Consider the following 27,389-nt stretch of genomic DNA (forward strand, 5'->3'; position numbering starts at 1 on the left):
GTATACTCAGTCATTTAAAAATCACATATTATTTTCACATATATATTTTCAATTTCTTTTATTCAATTATGTAAAATCCATATTCAGGAAACACAATGGTTATACAATTTCAAACTTTAATTGGCTCTGCCAAATCGTGTTTTTCTAATTAGAACTCAACTGGAATTGAAATAATTGAGCTTCCGAATTTATTTCGTCGATTTTTTAAATTAATTTAATTAAATAAATTTTAATTATACTCCCTTGATAATTGTATCTAATTCTTAGAAAATTTTCGCACATTGCATAATCTGTGTTTTCTGAAGGTAATGTGCAAAATTTTAAATATTTTTGTGTAATTATTAAAACACACAAGACGTAGTTTTATTGCCAAAATGGGATATATTTTTAAGCAGATGCATTTTATTACAAAATTAATTGACATTGAAAATATTAACGGACTAATTCGTAATTCACATAAGCTTTCCCACAGTCCCATATTGTCGTGGTTAAAAAAGCAAATATTGCTGATCTAACCGCTCAATTAAATGTTTTCCATTGAACAAAATATAAACGAATATAAACGTAAGTTATTATAAATTAAGAAATTATTAATCATTACAAGATAGACTCGAAACTCTTAATAGTCCAGTGTTACAATTTAGAGAGAGAGAGAGAGAGAGAGAGAGAGAGAGAGAGAGAATGTGAGGGAGAGAGAGAGAGAGAGAGTACAGACGAAAGTATCAACGGTGGTAAACATGAACTTGTACACAGCACGCAATAATGGAAGTTTGCTGAGTGCAAGTGCGCCACTGAAATTCGTCTATACTCCATGATCGTTGTGTGTATGGCTGTGGGTTTAAGCAAAATACAATAGCACAGTTTACTTTTCTTTCTGTAATAAGTAGGGATATGTATTTGAACTGACAGGAGTTCAAATCAAACTTAACAATTGGGTTGTCCGTGATGTAAATAAGTTGCATTTGTAAATGCAACGTATTTCACACGACGTATTTAACGGCGACAATTGCGAGTGCCAGACATTGAACGCCTAGTTGAAGGAACGCGAGATCAACGTAAACTCCGACTTTGTCAAATGCACCGCGACCAACGACCGCGCAATCACATCAATGTCCAAATTCAGCAATCGGACATATGAGCTGTACAACAAGTGCTCGGCCATCGTTCGGCAGAAGGTAGAAACCGAGAAGGCCCGGTCGGCGTGGATACTGGTAGTCTCATGCTTCTCGGTGTTCCTCTTCGCCACGTTGTTCTGCATGCACAAACGGAACCGCAGGCGGCGCAGGAAGCAGCAGCAGCAGCAGCAGCAGCAGCAGCAGCAGCAGCTGGCAGCGAACAACGCCAACACCGAGCTGCTGAACAGCAATCCGACGGTTGGCAATTACGTGAAATAATCGCCGAGAGATCGTGCAACATCGTGTGAAATACGTTGCATTTGTAAATGCAACCCAATTGTTAAGTTCGAGTTCAACTCCTGTCAGCTCAAATGTATATCCCTACTTACTACAAAAGGAAAAGTAAACTGTGCTATTGTATTTTGCTTAAAACCCCTCAGCCATACACGCAAACTGTTGTACATACATACATATATATATATTCCATTGAATTCCAATGAATATAAGGGAAATGTACAATGTTCCAACTGCAATGTTTTTTTTTTTTTTTTCATTTCTTTTTTCCTCGAAAATGAATATCCGGTAAACAAATTTCTATACCTTATTAAATTCTAAATTAATTTCTTTGTGTTATTAATGGCGTGATGTTTTTCCTTTCAGTTTCTAAATGGCGCTCACGGAATAAAGCATCATTATCATACAAGCTTTTAAAATCTTTTGATATTACACTTAATTATACTTAAACTTACGGTAAACTTATGTTCACATAATACGGCAACGTTCATCACCCTGCAGATCTCCCTGAAACATAAAAACGATATTTCATGAACAAAAGAAACAAAAAAAAAAAAAAGAACATTAAATATGTGAGTAACTAGCGCCGACCCCAAATTCGCTTCATCCACTGTGAAATATTCGTTTAGTTACAGAGATAAGCAACTATTAATGAATTCCATTGTTATAATCACACATGAAAGATGTGTACATGAAAATATGAGATACATCTCTCTTCGGTAATGCAATATTACACTAATTCTTTTCTCTTTTCACATAAGGTGCTTTATATATATTACTGTATTAATACGAAATAATTTATAATACATAAATACACAGAATTCATGTTATTTGAAAACGTTGCTATCGCTCACATTCTAAATAAAGCAAGCGCATACAATTCTTCAAATTACTCGATAACTCGATTATACATATACATACGTATATTAATAACTGTGAAGCAAAAAATTAATATAATACCAGAGAAAATAATTCGTTTGCCCACTGAAACGCAATATAGAAGATGATAATCAATGTAAATTTCTCGCATTCACGTGTCGGTACTCAGAAAATCCGAAATTTAAATAAGACAAAATAATATGTAATCGAAATTGTTCAACTCATAAATACGAAAGAAAGCTTTAAATATTATCTACGCACATACTATTCAATAATACGTAAATTTTACAATAATAATATATATCGTAATTAAAGACAATGTGGTTAAATGATGGGATGATAAGTCTTAACAAAGATTATATTAATTCTCGTAAGGCATGAAATTTTAGTTAAGCGGTGAACATCAAGGCAAAGTGCTGCATGAGAATCAACAAAATATGAAGCAAAAATAATTCCTATATTATGAATGCGAAGAGTATTAATTACTGACAACGTAATGTTCGAACATCTGATAGGTTTTAAAATAACTTACATAAAGTGCCCATCAGAGTTGTGTGCCCTCACCCTTAATACGGGTAGAGATATCTTCTCTATGGAACAAGAAGTGAATTGTTGTGTGAAAACGCTACCCCCCAAAATTAGTAGTCTATAACTGCAACACTTATTCTGTATATAACAAATCTCCAGAACGAAATAAAAAATAATGTCCGATTGGATATTTAACTACTTTTTACATAAATGTTAAGTTAACCGCTGTGATGCCTTAAAAAGCTTCGGATAAGTACTACTTATAGCCACATTGTCTTCTTTCATTAGCGTTTAAAGAACGTGATCGGAAGGCAAAACTTCCGATGTTTATTATTCTTCCGATTGTCCTTTTAATTTCCCAAGACAGCCTTTTTCAAATTAGTTGCACGACTACAATTTGCCAAGTTCAATTTCATACGTCGGTAGTATATCAAAATATTGCTGCAGTTAAAATATAATGCTGATATATCATCATACCCATTTCTTCCTAACGTCTACTTGTCTTTATTTCGAAAAATAGTTTAAAGCTTTCATTTCACTACGTACAACATACAGTGTAATACATTATATAAAAAAAAAACCGTTTACTGCATTCTTACCTGTTGATGATGAAGCTCTTCTGTTGATCGGAATCCCAAACTTTCTCTGTGTCGAGACAAACTTGTGGCTAATTGCTGCCTTTTGCGCTCAGAAGTTGCAAGTTCCTATGAGAAAATTTGTATTCAATGTTAAATTAATTAAATGCATGACGATATGAATTTATGTTATCGAAAATATCAAAATTTAATTAAACATTATAAGGCGCAAAATTGAACAAAATGTACATTTTATTTTTTCGTTAAATGTGTAGATCGTAATAATACGTACTTCTCCTTCGTTATTTAGTAAAGTTGTAGTCATGTTGTCCGCTGTAAACCATTTCTGTCCCTTCATGACAATGTTGGATGGCGGCTCGTGTGTTGCACCGATATCAGCCGACCATACCAGCAGATTAGCACCTGCATCCAGCTTTACAGTACGATGGAACTTGAAGATTGTTTCCAGACTGCCAGCTTTGCGAATGATTTGCCATCCACTCAGACTTAGTTCCTGTTGCAGAAATTATGATTTGATATGAAATATATTTCTGATATTGTGTGCATTACAGTTTAAGCCAAAGTCAGACATGTGCTACAAAAGATTTTTAACGTTTCAGATTTCACATTCACCTTATTGCCCTTATTGGTGAGTTTCACGAATCGTCCCTGAGGATCCGCTTCTGTAATCTCTATGTCACCTTTGGCAGTACAGATTACGCTATAATCGCTACTGCTGCGCTCCTCACTTTCCTCCAACAGTGTACGTTTCCGTTTGCCACCTCTGATAGGAGTATGTCTGGACGGAGTTGCTCTACCAGTGGACAGATTTCCCGACGACATTGGCGTGATGTTTAATCTGTAATTAAGGTAAGTTAATGTTACTACATAATTTTTATTACTTATATGCAAGAATTGTAAATAATGACGTACCGAGCCTCTTCGGACTCGAGCATTTTGCGATATGCCGCAATTTCCAAATCAAGCGCCACCTTAGTATCCATGAGATCTTGATATTCTTGCAGCTGGTGAGCATTTTCTTCGCGCAAACGCGTCAATTCCGATTCTAATGAAGTCAAACTTTCCACATTACGAGCGCGATCATTTTCTCGTAAATTCTCCAAATCCCTGTTGAGAGATACATTCACATTTTTCATATATTTAATTACAGTGTTATATTCGTTTGTAAACACACAATATTAATTAATCTATCGAATTAAGAATTATAAAAATAACTTTTGTTTCTCAGATAAGTGTTTGCTATCGCGGTGGAAGTTATTTATATAACTCAACCCCACAAGTACATGGGAAATCATTTTTAATATAATCTTTAATCTTCATGTTTCATTCTTTAACTTGTTTTATAAACGAGAGAATTCTATGAAAAATAATTACCTTATGCGTGCATTAAGAGAGTTGTTAGCCATTTCGAGATCGCAGATTCTCGAATTAAGCTCTTCGTTCCTAGCACGAGTCTGTCTCAGTTCTTCAACCGCCGCACTAGCTGCTCCGCTGTTACGCTGAGCATGAGACGCCAAGTTCTTGATTTTGTTCTCATACAAAAGCTCGATCTCTTCCCGATTAGCGCGCGTCTGCGCTTCATACTGGTCGCGCAATTCTTGCAGGGATTGTTGCAATTTAGCCTCATACTGCTTTGTGAGACGACCATCAATCTCAGATATTTCAACCTAAAATAATGCAAAAATAATTATACTTTGACCGTTTATATTTTGATTTGCATTTTTTTTAAATAAAATTTGACATTTTTTATTCACTATTCATAAAGGAACCAAAGTCGCAATCCACAACGAATTTAGAATGTATCTCTAAGAATTAACAAGTTATCATTTTTACAAAAACTGAAAAACAAAGCAATATTATTATTATTATTCTTATGACGATATGACGAAATGTAAGAAAATCTGATTCGCAGATTCTGAAAAAAGCTTGTTCAATAACTTACTTGTCGCTTCGTACGAGTCTCTGAAAGTTCCTGCTGATAAACTTGATCTTTAAAAATGATATCTTCCTTGAGACTCTGAATATTGTTTTCAAGATCAATTCGCTGGAGAGTCTCCTCCTCCAGGTGTTTACGAGCATCATCTAGCAGTGCTTTCGTTCGCTCTAGTTCCTTCTCCAATTCCCGCTCCCTCTCGGCGAGCTTCTTGCGTTCCGCCTGCGATTGGTTAAACTGTGATTGCAAATCATTGCAGCGCGTCTCGAATATCATCGAATTTCGTTCCAAGATCTGGATATCCTTTGTCTTCTTATCCAATCTGAAACAAACGATACACGTTAATCATTCATGTGTTAATTATGTGTTTTTATCAGTGTAACTCGTGTCGTTTTAAATTCCTATTATACTTTCGAACAACTAGCTGTAATTATTCACGCGAACATTCTTGTTACATTCTCGCTGAAATTTTTCGTAAGCTCTCACACCAGCACAGGAAGTTTTCAAACTGGAATTTGTGCTCAATTGTGTAGCGATAGCTTCGTTATAGCAAAAGAAAAAATACATGTGTTCAATTAATCCCAATTTTATAATATTTTCTGCAAAAAATATGCACAACATATAATAAAATAAAATGTTAATCTAATCATGATTTCAAAATTTCACATATTTACATCAGATTTTAATGTGCATGAAAAATCATGCCGATTTTAATAGAAAATTAAAAATTATTTCAAGCAATTTCGATAAAAAAAAAAAAGGGAATTTTCGTGAATATTGACAAAATGGTTACGCCTGAACGCGAGTTTCATCGAAAACGTCAGATTTCCACGAAGGTTCTTTGTACATAAAATACTCGGAATAGACATCATCATGCTATCCTTGGCCTACTGCCTTAAAACAGTATGATGCTATAGCTATTCTCGTGGAATGGAAATTATTATCCTTACTACGGTATCCTTAGAAACCATTGATTTAGCTGCTTTATCGTTATCAATCATCCTTTTATATTAAGTTGAAAAATGAGCTTTGAATTAAGCAAAAGTAATAAAAAAATGATAAAATTCTTTGCAAGATCCTTGCTCTTTGCAAGAATCTAGCGAGACTTTCGTATTCTACGCGACAAATGCTTTGCAAGATAACATTCTAATGCGTCAGGCAATCTGATAAATTCAGTTTCATTTACATTCCGTTGATTGCGAGGAAGAAACCGCGCGCCGGGTAGGAGACACGAGTTCGTGCTTCTATTTCAAGCAGTTGCACGACCCACATTAAGAATTTTATTTTCTACCATGGTGGCCCAGGCTCGTTGTCTTAATATTCGCTCGGTTACCACACGGAAGATCTCGGTGGATTCTTAAACAGAGCTATTAACATTACAGTCCGCTATTATTTTATTAAAATGCACAAATATGTGCGCGTGAATTGTAATGTGTTAAAAATAATCAGAAATTTATCTTCTAAATTTTCTATCATCTCGATACCTTTCATTATATTTTTATAATGTGTCTCTAAGCGCGCGTATTTATCTGTAAATTCATAAATTTATGTTTGAAGCTCATTTTTTTTCAATTTCGGCAAGTTTTGAACATTAAGAAGAATCAGAGTTGTAAGTTAACACACGTTCAATGGGATTTCAGTGGGAGCAGTGAACACCACTGCTCCAAACAATTGTGAAGCAAGGAAGGGAGTCTCGAAGTTTATATGCGTTTCTTAGCAGGGGACGATGGTCGTCGCCCTTTAGTTCCGCCGCAGCCAATCGGAATGAAATGCGGGACGAACGAGACGCTTCAGATGTGTTACAACGTTATGTGCATCTAGCCATGCATAAGCGAGCGACATACGTTGCAATTATGTACTACAATGTCAAGTTTAACTGCGGAATGATGTTGCATAAATGCTCGCATAATGTTTAAAAATCGAAGCTTTAAGTGAAGTTTCTATCTTACAATTATATCTTATCGCTTTATTGCTAAATTTTATTTGCTACATTTTATATTAAACATATAAGTAGAAAAGATTTTTTAAATGAAGATAAGAGAGTCCATTTTATAAATAAATTTTTGATGTAGAATACTTAGCACTTAAATTAATATCATTCAAATTTAATTAAACGAAGATTTTAAGGTTTAATTTAATTGTAAGGTCTTAAATAATATGAATTTTTCCTAATTCTTAACTGATAATAACACTTTCTAAATGTGCGGACTCTAAAATGTTTAAGTTGCCTAGGCGCAAGCTAGACCCTTTCCACAGTATATTATACGACACCCTGTATATATTCCTGACCCTAGACGCGGCCCTCGCAGCTCCAAAAATGGTAAGGTTTTATACGCGCTCGCGTGTAACACCGGCCACATGCCACGATGTAAAATGGCTGACACCGAGTACATGATGTCATCCACGATTCCGTAGAGTGTTTTCGCAGACGGCGATCGATTCGCGGTCAGAATTTCACGTTTACTCGAGGGCGTCCTCGAGGCCGCGCGCCGCTCCTTCCGCAGCTTGTCCACAATATTCGAAATTCAATGTTAACGTGATATCATTCGCCTCGAAATAAATTGCCTCATCCTTTCATTCCTGTCACGCAGTGCATGAGGAATGTGCAAACGTATTCCTACATCTGCAATTAGATCACCGAATAATAACAATTCTTTCACCTCCAGAGAACGGATAAGCTGGAAAACATATTTTTTTTCGGAAAGATCCAAGTGCTTTCCACCGAAGAATGCGAGACAAGAAAATGCAAAACAAGAAGCTTCGAAGACTTTTCGAAGAATTTAGATTCTTTAACGAATTTCTGTAACAATTTTGCATGGGATATTTTATATTATCGAAACTGCATTTGCAGCATTTTTAATATTTTAATATTCAAAGATTGACAAAGATACAAAGAGAGAAAAAGCTGTAAATTCATTCAAAAATTCTATGTAAATTTTGTTTACAGTAAGATATTTTTATTTTAAATATTTACCTTCTCCGGCTGTCAGAAAATATTTGTTTCATAAAATGCTATAATTTTTTTTTTACACACCCAAGGATCACTAAATTCGTAAATGCTAAGCACGACAGGAAGAGAGAGAGAGAGAGAGAAAGAGGGAAGGAGAAAACATCATTAAGTGTTGTCTGACGCATAATGAAGGCCGTAGCCTCAGTAATTTTGGTTGCTGACACAATTCCTCTCATGAAAAATCTTCAGTTCTCGAATACAATGAAACAAAAGAATCACGCTATAATGAATGCAATATGATATTATGAATCCACAATAGAATAATAAGAAGCAACCAATAATGTCGCGATTGTCATATCGGTACCGAAAACTCGATCGTGAAAAATTCTTTAGCTCGAAAATTTTACAGATGACTCGTGATCATCTCCGATCGCAGTGCTCAATTAATATTTTATGAAATGATTTGAAATGCAAATGTTATTTCGAAAGAGATGCAATTGTTTGAAAGACTGGAAATTGCTGTCCTCCACTCCCTTCGTAAAGACCCAAGTAAAGCATAGTAGGAGTATTACGGAGAAACGTGCAGTACTGGTTGTGCCGCGAGGCACCGGCCACGTGTAACGGTACATCGGAAAACACCGTAATTTCGCAAATAAAATTCCAATCTATTACGCACCCAATAATTACGAAACGAAATGGTGTTCATTCAATCAAAATATAAATTTTTTTTTTCTCCTTGCATTTTCAATAGCGATTCTAGTAAGCTTTTGAAAAATAAATCGCTAAATAGGCTATTGTACTTTCTATTCTTTTTTGCATCCATTTTTAAGTTTCTTTAATTTTTAACAAACTAACGAACTTTCGACACGACTGAGTCTCACGAAAATGCAGGAATCCGAAATCGGGAGTATAATAGGAGTATTTCATTTTCGCACGTAGGTCGAAATCGATCGAGCAGACCGTAAACCATTAGTAACCACTAAGAACCACTAATAGAATGCACTACTATATAAAACAAAGTCAATGTTTTTAGGTCAGGTGATATACCCACGCTGACATCATCGCCGCATAGTAAACGTGACGCAACCGTAGTAACGTCACGTTACAAAGCCCGGCCACGCCGCCCGGCTCCGTTCATGCTTCTCCGAGCCGGGCGCGGTGCGCGTGGAGTGGCTCACTCATGCCGAAAATCATTTCCTTCCCACGCAAAGGTCGCCACTTTCCTCGATTCTGTCCTAACTGTGCTTTGCTAATTTCTCTTTTCCTTTAACAGCTTTTCTTCATCCTAGATATGCATTTGTTAAATTTTAGATCCGAAAAATTCGTTAGAGTTCAGTTTTGGAAAGTGTAAGGAAACGTCGCCATGGAAACCTGACTAAAAGTGTGATTTATCGGAAAACCATTATCGTAAAACTTTTTGAGATATTGTTAACGTTAGACTCGGCAATATATCTTTATTTGTGTTTTACTATCTTGACTTCGACTTGTAAATTCTGTTTTTTGTAGTTAATAATCTTTTTCGAAATTATTGGAAACACTTCAGTTTAACAAATGGTATAAATTTTCAGAAAAGTAGACTCGAAATTTTTTGTCAAATTTACTAAATTATATGTGTCATTTGTGTTTTACTAAATTATCATGTTTCTTTTATAATTTTGATTATAATATTTGCAAGTTTATCTTTTGTTACTTCCTACAAGTGTGTTCTTTATCATTTATATCATTTATAAAAACTGATGAGTAATTTAACCTTGCTATGTTGACAAACATGTTCGACAAAAATATACGTATAATTATACTTATACGTCATGACTGGCAATATAACAGATATCAATATAATCCTTTTAATCGACGAATTTTTTTCGCGACTAATCGCGGCGGGAATTATTGTTGCACAGCATGCAATAAAGCAATTGATAACGCGACGACACAAAAGTATCGATCCATTAACGTTCTAATGTTCAATGCGCTTATAACCGGTTGCTAGGATTCCATTCTCGCAATGACCTAATTCCATTTTTTTGTTATTCAACCTTGTTATCGTTTTCTGCATACCTCTGCAACTTGTAAAAAAATTGATAAAATACTAAACTATTGCATAAAATATTATATATCAAAATAAATAGCTATAACATATCTTCATCGAGGAAAGTCGAAAAGTACAGAAACAGAAACATTTTTTGATCGATTTGTTTGTCGATGGAAAAATACAATACAGAAACATGTTCGACTGATTTGGGAATCGAATGTTGACTTTTCCTCGTAAATGTATGTTATGATCACAGAAAATATGAAAATAATTTTTACATTTAATTTTTAAATGGACGCTCTTATCTTAAAGTTTCACAGAGATAACTGAGTCGCGAAAATATCAAGCGAATGACTAATAGTCCACAAAGTTCAGATGATAATGTAAACACTTTGTTGATGTGTAAATTAGACAAAACGGCATGTTGACTTTCTTTGCACAGTTATCAGTATTAAAATAATTTTAATAAAAATAAAATATGTCAATTTAGGATTCCTTCTCTTTAAAAGTGACTGCACGTATTACATAATGGATACTCATAATAAGTACAACTAACTTTGCATCATCGCTATTTCGAGAAACATCAATTCTCATGATATGAATAATTCATAATATATATGGTTACACATTTCATTTACGTGTAATGAACGATAATTCATAACGAGTTAAATCAAGCTTATCTTTGAGATTGCTTGATTTCTGTTAGAAAACTTATTCATCTCATTGCTGCTTTTAATCCAAGCCCTTTATTCCTTTTTTCAGATGAATGTCTCGGGCTCCACAGTGTTCACATCCGAGCTTCATTATTTCGTTAACTACAGCAAAATTTTTTAGCACAAAACAAAATGATAATGTCTACGTTATATATTACTGCTATAATGAAACTTCACTTATAAGCCTCGACAGACAGACAAGATATTGCAAGCTTGATAGCATATCTGTTAATACTATGCCTGATAAATATTACTTTATTTATCCATTTAACAAATAAAACGGTATAGAGAAGTACATTAAAATACTCATCATGTATTACGTTTTAAGTTAAATTATAGATCATACATATATATTATTAAACTTACTTGCTCTTGAGATCCTCCTTCTCATCCCACAGGCGTTTGGTGTCGATCTCGAGCTTGGCGCGTTCCCTGGACGTATCGTCGAGCAGCTTCCGGGCGTCGGAGAGCTCGTGCTCGTACATACCCTTGATGTTGGACACCTCCCGGGTGATGGTCTCCTGGGTGGTCTGCACCTCCCGCGTCAACCGGGAGTTCTCCATCTCCAGGTGACGCACTTTGTCGATGTAGCATGCCAGGCGATCGTTAAGATTTTGCAGATCCTGCTTCTCCTGCAGCCGGGAGTAGCAAGTTGGGCTGAGCGGGCTACCGGGTCGCCGGCCGCCGATCGGCGTCGAAGTACTCTGGGGTGGCGATTGAATGTTGCTCGACGATGACGAGGCGGCGACGGTGGCGGTAGAGGCGGCGGCCGCGGCCGCTGCCGCGGTCTTCTTGCTCGACTTCGTTGACATGGTTGAATTTTGCACGCGGTCTCGCGCTTCTTGCGGTTTCGTTCGAACTACGTGTTCTCGGCTAGATTCTCGGACACAGAGCGGCAGTACACGTATCTAACGAATCATGAACTCGCTCCGGAAAGCGTTAGCGTGCCCGTGTGAGAAATCGAGCGCGTGTTTCCTCACGATCGTCACTCACCTCACAGCTAAATGCGCACTACTACTTAGCCAACGCAGCCAACGGTCGAACTAGTGCGCCTGCGACGACGCCACATCACAAGCCGGTTCCGTGACGCCATTAAGCGGGAGAAATGTACGGCGAATTGCTATTGGTCTTCGCGATGAAACGACGCTTGAACGACGCCGTCCGATCAACCAACGGGATTTCAGGATTCGGATGAGCGCGCACAATGCCGCGCGAAGCAATTAGCGTTCAAAGCCGGTGACAGTTGAATAGTAATTAAACAGAATACATGACTAATCGTATTACGAATAATTAGAAAAAATGCGATAAAAGTACGGAAAGAAATCCTACGAGACATTTGACCACTCGATCTCCGTTGAAATTTCTTTCCAAGCGTATTAATTCACATATAAACATATTGACATTTCGCTATTAAACGTGAAATAAGATGTCAAGACTGCGTTAATGTTAAGAATGTCTTAATATAAAAATTGGATATTTAAGGAATGTTGAATGGTGGGTGCAAAATAATAGAAAAAGCTGCGTTATATAAATAAATATTGCGTTATAATATATTTAACAACCAGTGTGGTAACAAAGGTGTAGGTGTCTCTTTTACGTACTTATAGCAACAGAACAGCACTCTCATATGATACAAGCTTTGACCTGTAACTCTTCATATATTTTATATATGCATACATCGCCTTTGAACTTTGAAGGACCGTAGTAACATAACAAGTGATATATCACTAGAAAAACACAATTTGTTCTATCTCAGGCAACTGATGTAACTTATAAGATTCACTTGATGACTTTTATGATCCTAAATAGAAATATATATATATATGTATATATATATGTGTATATACATATCTCTTTTATTAAAGAATATGATTCTCTATAGCGAAATGTTTTATTAAATATATAGATATAATCTGTTACATCTGCCTCTTTTTAAATATCTATATATAATAACCATTATTATAAGAGAAATTCGAAAATCTCATGTATATGTACATGTATATTCATATACATATACACACATCATATATGTATATGTATATAGCTTCTCTCACCGCTACATACCGTGCATTTTTTGGTCTTACGGAGCAGTGTTGCTTCAGTCGTCTTTGGTAGAAGCATGCGTGCATGCTTTTTTTTCGCATAACGCTATCTCGCATAAAATAGCACAAGACATTACTCAATTAACACGCGTCTGTTCCCTGAGTTGGTATACAACCAGATTTCAGTCTTTGCCATTTTGTTATTTCATCTCTCACAGCGATTTTACCGCACATCGGGTAAGACAGTCCTCTCACTAAACACACATTATCTCTTACATGTATGCAAGAATTCTATTGTTTTCAAAATTTTTGGCTTTATCTTCATCATCATGTATAAAAGAAAAAAACAATTCAATCGTCGAAATATTTGCCGTTACTATCAACAACAGTGAACATATCCACGCAAGATTGACGTACATAATCCATTTTTCATCACGAATTACATTTACAGCAGCAATTGTGCTATTTTCAAAGAGTTCACACAATTACGAAGAATTCACTCATTTTCCTAATTTGGTCATTTTTCTAATGAGTTTCTTTCTCTCATTTCATCAGCAATCAGCTGGAAACTGTTAGTCGATCTTGAACTTGCTATTCCACAAGTTCCTTTTTCTCGATATATTTCAATTTTGAATCATTTTTCTGAGACTTGCATACACAAATAAAATAGATCTTCTCTTAGTGCTTTGTGACAGAGAATTGTGCAGAGGAAAAAATAGAATTTTTTTTTACTTTTATGTTTTAAACTTTCGAAAATATCGTAGATATCGTAAAACATTATCTACTAAATAACGTTGTTATTTCTTTCCATAAAATTACCTGTATAAGTTATCAGTAATCAATTAGTTATCAGTAATGTTTAACATAATTAGAAACAAAATTTTTTTAAAGTCGTAAAAATGTATTTAATTATTTTCGATAACACTCCGTAAAAGAGCGCTTAATGTACTATAACTTTTTTTTTTTTTAACAAGTCGTATTTTTCTACGCACAATTTTTCCCCCTTTTCCATTATTGAGGTACCACTGGCGATAACAGTGCTCCTATTGTTTTTTTTGCATAATCGCGCGTTATCTCTACCATATTACTTTATGTACTCATAATGAGTTTTCTGAGGCACATTCACCACATATATGTATATTCGTCATAAGCATTCGCTAAAATTTTCTTCATTTTGGCCCGTCAATCCTTATTGTTCATATCTTAAATCGTTCTTACTGATCGCAGAAGCGGTCGCCGGAAGAAAATTTTAACGGGAGCATGTAATACGTTATAATTACAATAATTTATAACGTGTTTCATTAGTATAATCACAGATAATCCGGCTTAACGCAACAAAAAAACGACTCACCGTCTTAACTCGCATCCGTCCACTTACACTCCCGATAGCGGTAATAAAAATAAAATTCTGTATTATATTGCGTAAATTCTCGCGAAGAAACATTGATACTTCTTTGAGACCCTGACCACAGTGATACAGTATTGTTTCACCCACGTCCATTTTTCCCATCTATCAGATACTGCAAGATTGCACTTGCATCAATCGTCAATGCGTTTTCGCGTGCTGATCGTCCGTTAGATAGAAAATGGATTTAAAGAAGATGAGATGGCGTAGTTATGTAATTAATTACATATACATATAATATTCTAAATCTCTCGCGAGATAGGAATGATGCGATGCTTGCGTCTCGTACAAACGCTGAAGGCAGCGGTGTTACATACTGTGTAAAATGCATAGGAAACAAGATGAGAATTTACTGGAGCGATTATACTGGACCGAGCGTAAGTAGGAAAACTCTATTCGATTACGACTGTGGGAAGGCGTTTGGACCGCTTGCCGGCCTTATGTTTTCTATGGACGTTTGTTTCGTCTCGCGTCGCGACTTGCGTCGACGACTCGTACGACTCGGCGGAACTGTCAGAATAGTTGACCAATTCGTCGAGTTTGCGTTTCCGCGATCGCGTCATCGGCCCGTTACTATTGCTACCGCTATTCTCCTCGTCAACGTCGCGTCGGTGGCGATGCTTCGTCGCGGCTTCTTGCTGACACGACGAGTCGAGGTCGGTGTTGTGCTTGCGCTTCGCCGTTCGCTTCATGGTTTTGCCAGCAAACCTCTCCTGCGGCTGCGGGAGTCTCGGGGAGTTTGAATCCGAGGAAGAAGACAGGGAACTCAGGTACTCGTTGACTCTTTCCTCACTGAAGTCAAAGGCGCTCGGCGACAAAGTGGAAGCGGTCGTGGTCACGTTGCTCACTGCGGCGCTTGGCGGATGCAGCAATTGAACCGACGACGGACTCGAGGACGAGGAGGAGGACGGTCTCGACGTCGAGGAGCTGGAAGTGGAGCATTTGTGCTTGCGACGTTGCGCCAATTTAGCGAAATCGACCGCGCGCAGCCGGAAGCTATCATTCGCGCGCTCGAACGTCGATATCGAGCTGGTGGTCGCCGTCTGATCCACGTGGACTGCGTCACTCGGCGTCACTGGTGGCATTGTATTGTTATTCATCAGCCACGGATGATAGACCAAATCGTTCGCGGTAAGTCTCTTGCTCGGATCGACCATCAGCAAACTCTTCATCACCAGCTTCGCCGCGTTGGACGCGTGACTCCAGACGTTACTGTCGAGATTGATCTCGCCGGCTCTGATGCGCGCCGCCATTTCAGGTGAGAGCGGAATGCCGGACAACATGAAATACAGAATGGTGCCCAAGGACCACATGTCGCAACTCTCGTCGTATTCCTGCCGGGCCAATACTTCCGGAGCGGCGTACGGTAGCGTGAAGCACGGCGTGTGCAACGGCTCGCAGTTGCTCTTCATCCGCGCGAATCCAAAGTCCACTATCTTTACCGGCGAGTCCTCGCCCTGGTGCACGAATACAATATTTTCCGGCTTGAGATCGCGGTGCACCACGCCACGCGTATGCATGTATCGTACCGCGGACGCCAGTTGCCGCATCACTCGCCTCGCCTGCCGCTCCGAGAAGGATCGCCGTCGCTGCAGCAATTCGCCGCCCGAGAGCAGCTCCATCACGAAGTACGTGTGAGCTCGGTCGTTGTAGACGCCGATCAGTTTCACCACGTACGGGTTGCCCTGGCACACGCGCAGCAGATTCTCCTCGCGGCTACAGTCCACTCGCTGACTGACGATCTTCACGGCATATTCCTGCTGCGTCTGGCGATGACGACACCGCAGGCAAATCGAGAAGCTACCGTCGCCCAGAGCTGGCGCTTCCCGGTCCAGCTCGTAGATCTGGAAGAATGCGGATTCTTCAAAGTGCGTGGCGAGCAGATTGGACATCGAAGGCCGCTGCGACCGAGTACCCTCCTCGTCGCCGAAAATGTCCCTGCTCACCGCGTTGTCGGTGAATAGTACCGAAGGCGCCACATACGAGTAACCCTGTAAAACCATCCGCGTGAGAAACTCGTCGGCGTTCCACGGTGTGGAAGCGTAAACGCATTTGATAACGCGTGCGCGTATCTTAAACGCCAAGTGTCAAATGAATACCTTACCCAAAAATGCTTATCTTGTTTGTTATCGTCGGTCACCGACGACGGGCTGTTGACGTTCATTTTCGTAAACTCCTCGGAAAAGTTGCTGGTGTCCAGCTCGTCCTTGATTTCGGGAACGAAGGGCGGTCTGATCTGTTTCCGTTCCAGAGCTTCCCAGGTGAAGGCAGGGGCCGCGCTCATAAAGAAGGGATGCTCTTTGAGTTCCTTGGCGTCGCGCGGTCCACCGCCCAGTCTCTGCCGTGGGTCTTTAACGAGCAGACGGGTAATGAAATCGCTCACGTTGGCACTCAGGTGGCTCGGCATCGCCGGCGGGTCGTTATTCAATATCCTCTTTGAAATATCGCTCTGGGTATTCTTCTCACCTTCCACCGTAAAAGGCGACGCACCAGTCAGTAATTCGAATGTCAGCACGCCTACACTCCACCAATCGACAGCCTGTGACATTACGAGATACCAGTTAATCGTTTTGACAATAATAAACGAATATATATATATATGTAACTAAATGATAATTCCGCTCTTATAAACATCTTTTTTACAAACACATTTTTTAAACAACAATGTGACCAATTTGCTTTTTTTTACCAAAATTTAATTTGATTATTATATTTAATATTTACAAAAATATTATAATATTTATAAATTATATAAAAATTTAAATCTACTTACATAGCCAAAGAATTAAAAGAGACTCAAACTGCTGTTCTTGCTCAAGTTGTTACTTGAGAAAGAATTAAAAAAACCGGATATGGGGATTAAATAACGTGGCTGGGTAATACAAAAAAGATAGGAAGGTCCAAGCTTACGATATTGTGTCCGTTTGGACCCCCTCGTACTACTTCCGGTGCCATGTACTCGATAGTCCCGCAAAAGGAGTAAGTACGCGCGTTGCCATTCCTTTCGTGCGGTAGGAACTCCTTGCTAAGACCGAAATCTGTCAGCACGATATGTCCTTCTCGATCGAGCAGTATATTTTCGAGCTTGATATCGCGATAAATAATACCAAGCTGCAATAAGAAAAGTTCGTAGGTTTAGTTTAATGTTTATCAAACATTTTATGATTGACTTGTCGAATTGGTGATTTATGCATCATTTTTTACCGTTTTTTATATTTTAAATAATTAGAAATAATTAATTACACGTTCCAATCAATTAAAAGAAGTAATCAACAGGCAAATATGTCATTATAAATAAATAGATTATTATTTCGTATCAGTATCTTGCACACAAGAAACCGATAAGTACTCGCTGTTATGAAACATGATGTTGTTTATGTGCGTATATTGTTATTACATTAATATATACCTCGTGAAGACGTTCCAACGCCAAAATAATTTCGCCGATATAAATTCGCACTGCATCTTCGGTAAAGCACTCGTTCTGATATAAGTGCATGAACATTTCGCCGCCAGGGATATATTCTGAAAATAGAAAAATGTTCAAAGAAAATCTGTATTTATATTTCGAAATATGAAAGTGGACTTTTCCCGTCGAGTGTAATCCACATTGTGACATTGATAAATGTGTCGGACAAAAGAGAAAATTGATATTCGTACCATGTATTCTTACCGTACGTAAATATAAATTCATGATTTCTTAAAACATTTTTATTATTTTCGGCTAAAATTTAATTTGCAGCAAACACGCGCGTCGTCGCAAATCCGTTTGAATTTATATTCTTTCGAATTCTAGCTTCTCGTGAAAATTTACCTAAGATTAAATAGAGTTTGTCTTCCGTTTGAAATGCATAGTACAGCGTTATCAGGAAGGGACTGTCTCTGATAGCTTCTAGAATTTGTCTCTCGGTCTTCGTATGCTCCGTTGTTTTCCGCCTGGATACGATGGTGGCCTTCTTCAGCACCTTCATGGCATAAAGTCGACCGGCATCGGTGCCCATCTTTTTTCGCACGAGAAATACCTTGCCGTAAGCTATGCAAAAACGAAACAATGTAGAAATGTGACTTGTAGTTTATGTATTAAGAACTCATTGGACACCATGGGAAAAGTGTCTAAAGTAAATCGCTATTACTTTGCAACAGAATGAAGTGAATTAAACGTTATTTTATAGAGAAAATCTGTCAATTTTGTTCCATATAGTGTGAAATAAGTATACAATTAAGTAATTAAAATAAACATGATAAAATATCTCAGGTAGCATATAATAACGTATATGAAAACATTGGATATGTTTAAGAAACGTATATGAAACGAACGAATATGCTACCTGAGATGTTACAAATTTATCTGGGATCCGTTTAGTGAGAAATATTTTCAAAATATTGTTCGTCTGAAGACACTGATAAGTTGAAACAAAGTGTTCGAAAATGTATTCGAGATATTTTCATGTTAAAAAGTGTATTTAACGGTTTTCAAAAACTTTCTGTGCGATTCCGATAAACGACACTTCAAAAATATTTATTACTAAGCGTCCTCCAGTCAGATTTGTAGCTCTTTTTTATGATTTATTTGATTTATATGTTTTATGTATTTTGTTATATGTTTATTTTAATTACTTAATCATTATACACTTTTTTTCTACTATTTGTCATAAAATTAACGGGTTTCCTCTAAACAAAATAATGTTTAATTCATTATGTTCTGTCCATTCGTTGAAAAATGATAGCAATTTATTTTAGATACCTTTCCAATGATCATCCTGTACAATACTGTACTTGTGCTTGAAAAATATTTAAAACTTGATTCTTATAATAATATGCATATTATTATTTGATTTATATGTTTTATGTATTTTGTTATATGTTTATTTTAATTACTTAATCATTATACACTTTTTCTACTATTTGTCATAAAATTAACGGGTTTCCTATAATAATATATATGCATATTATTATGCATATATAATTATGCAATATATATAATATATGCATATTATTATAAGAATCAAGTTTTAAATATTTTTCAAGCACAAGTACAGTATTGTACAGGATGATCATTGGAAAGGTATCTAAAATAAATTGCTATTATTTTTCAACGAATGGACAGAACATAATGAATTAAACATTATTTTGTTTAGAGGAAACCCGTTAATTTTATGACAAATAGTAGAAAAAAGTGTATAATGATTAAGTAATTAAAATAAACATATAACAAAATACATAAAACATATAAATCAAATAAATCATATTATTATATTATTATAATATAAATATTTGATGCCTTTATAAATATTACAGTAAACACTGTTAATAAGAATTGGTGCAATTATTAAATGCAAAAATAAATCACATCTCAAAGAAGACAATGGCTCTGTTCATTTCAGATGCGCTTTCGGCACTCGTTTTCTCTTTGCTCTTTCTTCCGCCAAAGACTAAATATGTATCCAATTCATCTTGAGTGCAAGAAACGCAAATAAAACGAGCAAAGCTATTATTTTGTAAAAATATAAAACCGCTTACCACCGGTGCCGAGAACTTTCAGCAGATCGAAATGTGTTCTGTCGACTTTCTGATTTCCATTATCCGTCAGATTTACTGTAACAGAAAATGACGCTCTCGTAAGACACACTTGTCACGTGTTTCAGAAGCGCTTGGACAGTGATATCCGGTCAATTGTGACATCCATTACGAGGATTCTGAAAGATTATTATGGAAAATTGATGATCTCCGTGTGCTCGCGTATCGTGAAGCGGCTCTTACGAGGTTTACGTAAAAACTGAAAGCCGTGTAAAATGTTGAAATGCAAAAATAATATGATTGTGCGCATCATTTTTCATACATTTATACATCCGACGGTGCTTATATAAGAAAAAGAAAGTATAGAAATATCTCGTTAAAAAAATTTTCATTAAAATACAACTGACTCAAAATTCATCTGCGGCCGGAAACAATGAGACATTATGCAAGATTAATGATTTTTGAATTTCTAACGGTCATACTATCTCTAACATTTGCATATTCTTCTCAGCGGTGGTGATTGTATGTGTTTCTTAGGCGCGAGGAGGGAAATGATGAAACATTGCGACGCGCGAACTAACAAAGCTGTTCGAGAGACAATGAAAAACTCTTCGCATTTATTTTTTTTTTTCCTTTCGGCGCCGTGTACAAGTGAGAAAACACGAAGGAAAAATATCACGAATGTCCGTGGCGTGGCGAAACGTCGCGTGGACGGCCGTGCGGAATGGAATGCCGCTTATTTGACGTGTCACGCGCAAAAGATACAAGCACCTGCGATGCGCGGCTAATATCGGCAGGTGCGCCGCCGTGAATGCACACGTGAGCAATTCACCGTCGCTGCTGCATTGCCACGGCTATGCTTCGGTACAACCGTGTTTATCGCGACCCCAGGTTTCGTGTAACAAAACACATGTGCTGTGTATGCTATCAATTAAAGTGACGGATCTAATAAACACCTACATGTAAAAATTGCAGAATTATACAACTTGCAAAATAACAACACTAAATATGCGGGATAAACAAGAAAGTAAATATGCAATGATTGATAAGTGTTTACTGATAACAATCAGTTGAGTAATCTTTCATGCGTAATTCAGAGAAACTGTGAACAAATGTGGTAAACAAATAACGGAAAAATATTTTGCTACAATCGAACGAGAGATAGTTTCTCTCGTTTATGATTAAATCAATTTCAAACAAACTGCAAGGAATTGATATTTAAGCAAAATATGTTTGAAATTTTTATATTGCGCCGTGCCGGAGTAATAAGTTCACGCAGGAAAATCCCGACTCGACCGAGACGACGGTCCCCGGACAGATCAGATAAAAATACAAGCTTTTATACCATGATTACCAAGCTTTAGCGCGCATCACGCTTAAGTTGCACGTCGCTTAAGTTCGCAAAGTGCATTCATGCAGCGAGTCCAAGAACTGCAGCTTCCTTTCTGCTTACAAAATCATTTATTAATCATCAACTAATAGCTTCCATTTTTAAGTATGTCTTATTATTGTGCTATTATTAAATAAATGGATATTATATGTATTTTTGAGGAAAGCAACTGAGATCGTTTTTAGCTCGTTAAATTTATGCTAGAGTTAGAAGCTAATCTTACAAATATTTGCGCGTTATCAGGCCCTGTAAAGATTATATTATTCTCCAAATGCAAAAAATGAAAGGATAAGACATGTTTGAGATAACGACTGCCCAACTGCTAATATGTATATTAGGAAAGGATGACTAATATAAAGACTGGTCCCCCCCTCCCGGCGTGCTCATTTCGTTGACTCATTCGGCGGCGACGCAAAGGAAAAATAGAGATCTCGAGATTGTGGCTACGGCCACAAGTAGGTCGCAATTCTGCACAGAAATTATTCCGTTAAACGGTATTGCCACTTTCACTTTTGCACCTTCCCGTCTTTACCCTTTTGCACATTTTTTTTTTCTCCTTTTTTTTTCAGCAAAGAGAGAAACCCAGTTTTAGTCGACTATAAAGACGCGGCGAAAGGAATCGGAACCACAAGATCCGGCTAGATCGAGGTAAAGAAATCATTGCCACAGATTAATGCCATTTTGCCGAGACCGCGAAAACAAGTTTTGCACAATCGCTTGAAGTCTCCGGCGCTTTTTAACAACACTTGGATTGGATGTATGCAAATCACTCGTGCCATTGAAAAACTCGTTCAAAACCAATTCTACGTAGTTGACTGTAGAGTATACTACGTCGTCTTTAATCCTTTGAATTAAAATCTATCCAATCTTTTGAATTAAAATCTATCCACTGATCTATTGCTCTATCCAAGCAAGAGATAAAAAAATATCTTTAATACGAGATTCTTTTTATTGTTCTTGTTCTTTTAAAATATTGTAAGTCTTGATCCTAAATTACACTATATTTAGATTCTAATTATACTATGTGTACATTCAACAAACATGCCTGGCGGCCACAAAATTATCAAAACTTTTTCCTTCACAGTGAGCACTGTAAATTGCCCATTAATTGCCCATTCTGAAACATAAATCCACTCTTATTTTCTCTAGAGACATGTTAATATTCTCAAAATACTTTCGAAAATCGCTGATATATACTAAAACGCTCGCTTGAACAAATTATGCTCAGAAAATGCGAAAATTAGCCTCAACTTCGCGATTGCGTAATCGCAGAGCGATAAAACGAGAGCGCAGGCCGATCGAAAATAAGCGATTAATCGGGGAAAGCACAGATGTCGAGCGTACTCGTGGAGATCATGGCTTTGTACGAGATCTGGGTTCGTCTTGGCCGTCCCCAGCCCTGACTACCAATTCGAGGAAATGCATGTCAAGGCGGTAAAAGAGACCACACCGGCGTACCATGGCGATTATCACGAACTCGCGGGCGTTGTGCACACGCAATTCGCAACGCACACACTCCGCGCCCTCCCCGTACACCCACCCCACTCGATTGTGACCCACTTGCCGGATCGCGTATTCGCAAATTTCGACGCGAATTTCGTTAGGCGTCTGCGACAGCGATTCTTCGATCGAGCCGATGAATTCGATTCGGCCGCCTTCGCCGCCTCGAAGCGCAAGCTTGCCCGCTTCTCCGTTACTTCGGAACGGCATTCCGGCCCCTCTCGCTCGTGAATAATGAGTTCCCTTTTTTCGACGCTCAATTGCGCCGAGGGAAAAACAATCGGGAAAGATGTACCGTAATATCGCAAGAGCGGGACGCCAGTTTCGCGGGATCACCTTTGCGCGCGTAGCGACACTGTGGCAGAACTTTATACGCATTCTTTTTCTAAAATATATCTCTTTCTTTTGCTCTTGCGCTAAAAAGAAGTCAATTCCGGGAATTATAACGGGAACCAGCGTCGATTCCGATAATCTTATGATCGAGAGCATTGATTAAAGTTTCAGTACCTATCTAAATTCCAAGATCGTTCTCAACGCCCCTCGATATCTCTCTCCTGTCATTCCGGATTATTATATAATAAATTCCGGATTGAGATTCCGTTAGCTGAAGTTTCGCCGTGCAACCGAGACCGCCGGATATTTTTCCGCATCGCAGCGGCGGCAAATTAAATGTGGAAAAAACGGCTGCGTCGACGCACGCGTTTCGTTATCACTTTTAATTCGCAACGAGCGCGTGCCGCTCGAAGTAGCGGTAACGACGGTGCAATCGCGAGTTGCGGAAGTTCCGCTTTTGTCTGACCCAGATAGTCGGCATTCACTCGCTATTTCGTAACGGGACTAACTACTTTCTTTCGTCGGTCCGCGACTATGCACACGTATGCACAATGCGTGTGTGCGCAATCGCGATGCACCTTCTGCGATATCACGTCTGCGCGCATTTACAAAAAAATTACACAATTATTACAACGTAAATTAATAAGACACGGCGCCAGCTATTATTATTTATAAAAAGTTAAGCTGCGAAAAAATATCCGAGATGAAATTATAAAAATGCGGAAGGCGTGCAAAAGTAATTTAGACGTGGCATAGCGGCGGCGCGCAAAATTGGCCGCATCAATTTCGATCTCGTCTCTGCCGTTGCGTATCCCGCACCACAGTTATATCTCGAAATAAATTAGCGAGTTCTTATATAAAACAAGAATCTAAGCAATGGAGGAACAAGAATCATATTGTTCCATTATATTTTTCACGGTGATAATTCTTCCGCGGCGTGAAGTGTGTTATTATATAAAAGTCTCCACACACAGAAAAATACATACTGTATTCAAGTAAATATTACTTGTTTTAAGTATTTTATAAGTTCATATATCCGCAAATCTATCGTAAGTTCATCATAAGCATCAAATTTATTCAAAATATATTTTGATCCCAGTAAGTTCAATACTTCAATCAAGAATATTAAATTTAAAAAAGAATTCTATTTGCTTATTAAATTAACCAAATCTGACTTTTCTTCGATACAATTTTATAATATTCTTCATCAAAAAATAATTACCTCTTTTGAGTATATGATAATGAGTTTATCAAAAATTTGTGATGAGTATATTTTAAGACCATTATCAAGAAAATATTCTTTATCAAAGATAATTGTTAAACTTAAAAAAAGAAGAGTAAGCCGAGTAATTACTTTTCTTAGCAATAGAATGATATTTTTCTGTGTGCATTAGAGTCATTTTGCCGGCCCTCGCCCCTTATGTTTTTTCTCGCAATACAGTAAAGTGGATTCACTCCCACGGGCGCGACTTGAGTATAGTGAACGGGCTCGGTATCTGAAAGATTTAGCTCGAAGGGAAAGACCGACGTGTCCAACGCTCTTCCGGCAGAAGAAAAAAAATTCACTCAGGACCACGAGCATATCTCATCGACGCGTGGCGCGACCGTTACTTGATACCATACTGCTTCGTCATATACATTCCAGTCGCGGTGGCCGTGGGCTCTGCCTCCCGCAGCACGTGTGGGGCCGGTACACGTGCGGCGAGAGAGGTTGCGACGAGCCTAGCGGTTACCATCTCAATTAATTGAGGCGAGACAGAAGTACCGCGTCGCATCGGACAATCGAAGACGACTAGAGTCGTCGATCAACAAGGAAACTCATTCATCTCGTATTGAAAGTGTCCTATCGACGTCCCGTAGAATATCAATAAAATCGAGCGCATCTCGAAATCGGGATTTCCTCGGTAGAGAGCGGAAAATTCTTTTTTCGAACTGAGAGACACAAGCGTGATCGACGCGAAAAAAAATATCATCGCGAAAACCTGTGAATTTTGTGCGGATTAAATGAATTGGTATTTAACGAAGTATTTAATTATTTTGCAATTCTGCGACGTCTCGTTTCACAGAATTGGAAAGCATCGTATGACTTATGCCATTATTTCATTACTCCCACTCGCAATATTTCATTAGATCGTTCATTATGTATGCGAAAGACACGTGACGTTCCTTTCACGTCTTTTTATCGCGTGTGTACGCTTTCCCGAGGAATTGATATATAAAAATATCGATCGTCGTGGGGAAGCCGCTAATGATAAGAGCCCCCAGTGCTGTTGCACTCTCCGCGTCGTTCGATAATCTCTCTTCAAAATGTTCGATTGTGCTTCGACATGCTCGATACAGACGACGAAGCACGAGGCGAAGCCGCTCTAGATATCCATTCCGGCATTTATCGGACATATCGCGCACGGGGACACGCTCGTTATGTATTGATTTGTTGCGATTTTATATTTAGACACATAACTCGCGTCGGGGATCGGCTTGTTTACTCGCCGGTACCCGTTTCGATCTGCAAGAAAAAATAGTCGTCGTCGCGATCGCATCTCAAGTCCATGTGTGAAGAAGTATGTCTACGGGAAAAATCTATTCAAATTGTAAACGTAAGAGAACATGATAAAAATATATTTGCGTTCTTTTATTTCGAGATATATTTAGTCTCCCGTCGCGACTCGTGCATCAAAAGCAACACGCGCTTTAATTAGCATGCAAAGAACAGTTTTTATAAGTAACAAATATATTTTTTATTATTTTATTAATTTCTATAATCGATTTTATTAATATTAATCATAATTTACATTACTGAAATTTTTATTCCGATTCTTGCACAAATGTAAATAAAATGTATATACAGAATGAAGATGTTACAATTATATTCAATGTTTTATGACTTTTATGATTATATTAAAAAATTATAATATGCCTGTGTGTTATTAACCGCCATTCTAGTCTATGATAAAAAGATACGACTAATTGATAGAGATAATTGTAAAAAATTAGTTGTAAAAACCTAAAAAAACTTCTTCCTATTCGTTATCATTGCATAAAAAAGTCATTAAGCATTAATTAGTAAATGCACAGGTCCGGCGAAACGATTTTCTTGAAGTATTTTGCATGTCAAATTTAGTTAGTCAAAATAAATGATTTTATTGTTATTAAGACAATATCTGTACGGTTAGGATAAATATCGTTTGTGATTAAAGAGTATAGCATAGTTATGTTATATTATATATTAAAATTATCTTGCACACATAAAACTGAAATAATAATGCTTGTTGCGTAAAGCCTGCAACCACGATTAATCGAAATAAACAATGCTAGAAGAAAATACCTAGAAGAAAGAGCAATATAACGAAATAAACAATGCTAGAAGAAAGAGCAATATCATAAAAGAGCAAGAAAATTGCGCGCAATAAAATAAAACGAGTTTTCTCCGTGCAAATTTTTACTCAAAATATCCAATAAAATTTTCAACAAATGTAAAAGTGCTTTATTAGAGGGAAGAGAGAGAATTAAGGAGAATTAAGTCGATTCCCTTTAATCCAACGTTCTCCGCAAATAGTTGAGCATCTCACGGTTGAAAACGAATTCACGAGGGGCTGCATGCATCATGATGTTTAAATATTAATTTACTTGATGGCGTAATTATACCAGAGAAAAACCGACCGCGACAGCGGTGACATAACGAACGTTTCGTGTGTTACGTGCATGTCACTAGCGTTTCTCTCTCTTTTTCTCTCTCTCTCTCTCTCTCGTTGCATCACTGAGTTTATCGACAAGTCTTGCAAGAGTATCCGCGACGTTAGATACAGCGTCGTCATCATTGTTGTCGTCGTCGTCGGCGACACAAATAATTGATAACAGAAATAATTTGCTCGAACATTTTAATATTTTAATTCTCCAGGTAGAATTCTCCGTCCTGCTACAACAATGGCTAGCTACCCTTCTCTTCCCCCCTTCTCCTCTCTCTTTCTCTTTTTACGAACGCCGCATTAACGTTGCATAACAATTCGCCTCGTCGAATGCGAGCGCCTCTTCGAAGTTCCGATAGGCGTTGCGAATTCTTTTCCGCCGTTTAGTATGCAATGGCGAAACCTGTCTGACTAAGCATTGCTCCAGATGTTTTTATCACAATATGCAGTACGCGGTAATAGTATGAAGCGTTCTGCGA

The 27,389-nt window shown here is 37.7% G+C and overlaps 2 protein-coding genes across 6 annotated transcripts in view; both read right to left on the minus strand.

Annotated features, from left to right (window-relative positions):
- Positions 1–358: 358 nt before the first annotated feature.
- LOC105676099 (lamin Dm0) lies at positions 359–12,092 on the minus strand. Of its 2 annotated transcripts, XM_012373707.2 has the most exons (9): positions 11,404–12,092; positions 5,355–5,667; positions 4,787–5,079; positions 4,325–4,519; positions 4,025–4,250; positions 3,684–3,905; positions 3,416–3,520; positions 2,821–2,878; positions 359–1,916 (listed from the first exon to the last, which is right to left on the minus strand). In XM_012373707.2, exons 1-8 carry the CDS (start codon positions 11,847–11,849, stop codon positions 2,855–2,857), a joined length of 1,824 nt encoding a protein of 607 aa, XP_012229130.1. In that variant the 5' UTR covers positions 11,850–12,092; the 3' UTR covers positions 359–1,916; positions 2,821–2,854. The 2 variants fall into 2 exon arrangements, with proteins under 2 accessions (XP_012229130.1, XP_012229129.1); XM_012373706.2 differs by lacking the exon at positions 2,821–2,878.
- Positions 12,093–12,560: 468 nt separating this feature from the next.
- The window catches only part of LOC105676097 (ribosomal protein S6 kinase alpha-5), a 31,811-nt gene continuing 16,982 nt past the window's right edge, over positions 12,561–27,389 (minus strand). For all 4 annotated transcript variants that reach the window (XM_067356198.1, XM_067356201.1, XM_067356200.1 and 1 more), the window contains 6 exons: positions 20,005–20,079; positions 18,299–18,517; positions 17,894–18,009; positions 17,395–17,595; positions 16,589–17,023; positions 12,561–16,475 (listed from right to left, as the gene is read on the minus strand). In XM_067356198.1, the coding sequence (XP_067212299.1) occupies positions 14,877–16,475; positions 16,589–17,023; positions 17,395–17,595; positions 17,894–18,009; positions 18,299–18,517; positions 20,005–20,079 (2,645 nt within the window). In that variant the 3' untranslated portion in view covers positions 12,561–14,876. The remainder of the gene's footprint in view (positions 16,476–16,588; positions 17,024–17,394; positions 17,596–17,893; positions 18,010–18,298; positions 18,518–20,004; positions 20,080–27,389) is intronic.

Source organism: Linepithema humile, chromosome 5, assembly GCF_040581485.1.
Source record: "Linepithema humile isolate Giens D197 chromosome 5, Lhum_UNIL_v1.0, whole genome shotgun sequence".
Lineage (NCBI taxonomy): Eukaryota > Metazoa > Arthropoda > Insecta > Hymenoptera > Formicidae > Linepithema > Linepithema humile.

Coding starts and splice junctions, on each gene's coding strand:
- LOC105676099 (XM_012373706.2), bottom strand. CDS start 11,849: ATGTCAACGAAGTCGAGCAAGAAGACCGCGGCAGCGGCCGCGGCCGCC. Junction 5,668..11,403: donor AAGGAGGATCTCAAGAGCAA/GTAAGTTTAATA, acceptor CGTTTGTTTCAG/ATTGGATAAGAAGACAAAGG. Junction 4,520..4,786: donor TCTCTTAATGCACGCATAAG/GTAATTATTTTT, acceptor ATCTCTCAACAG/GGATTTGGAGAATTTACGAG.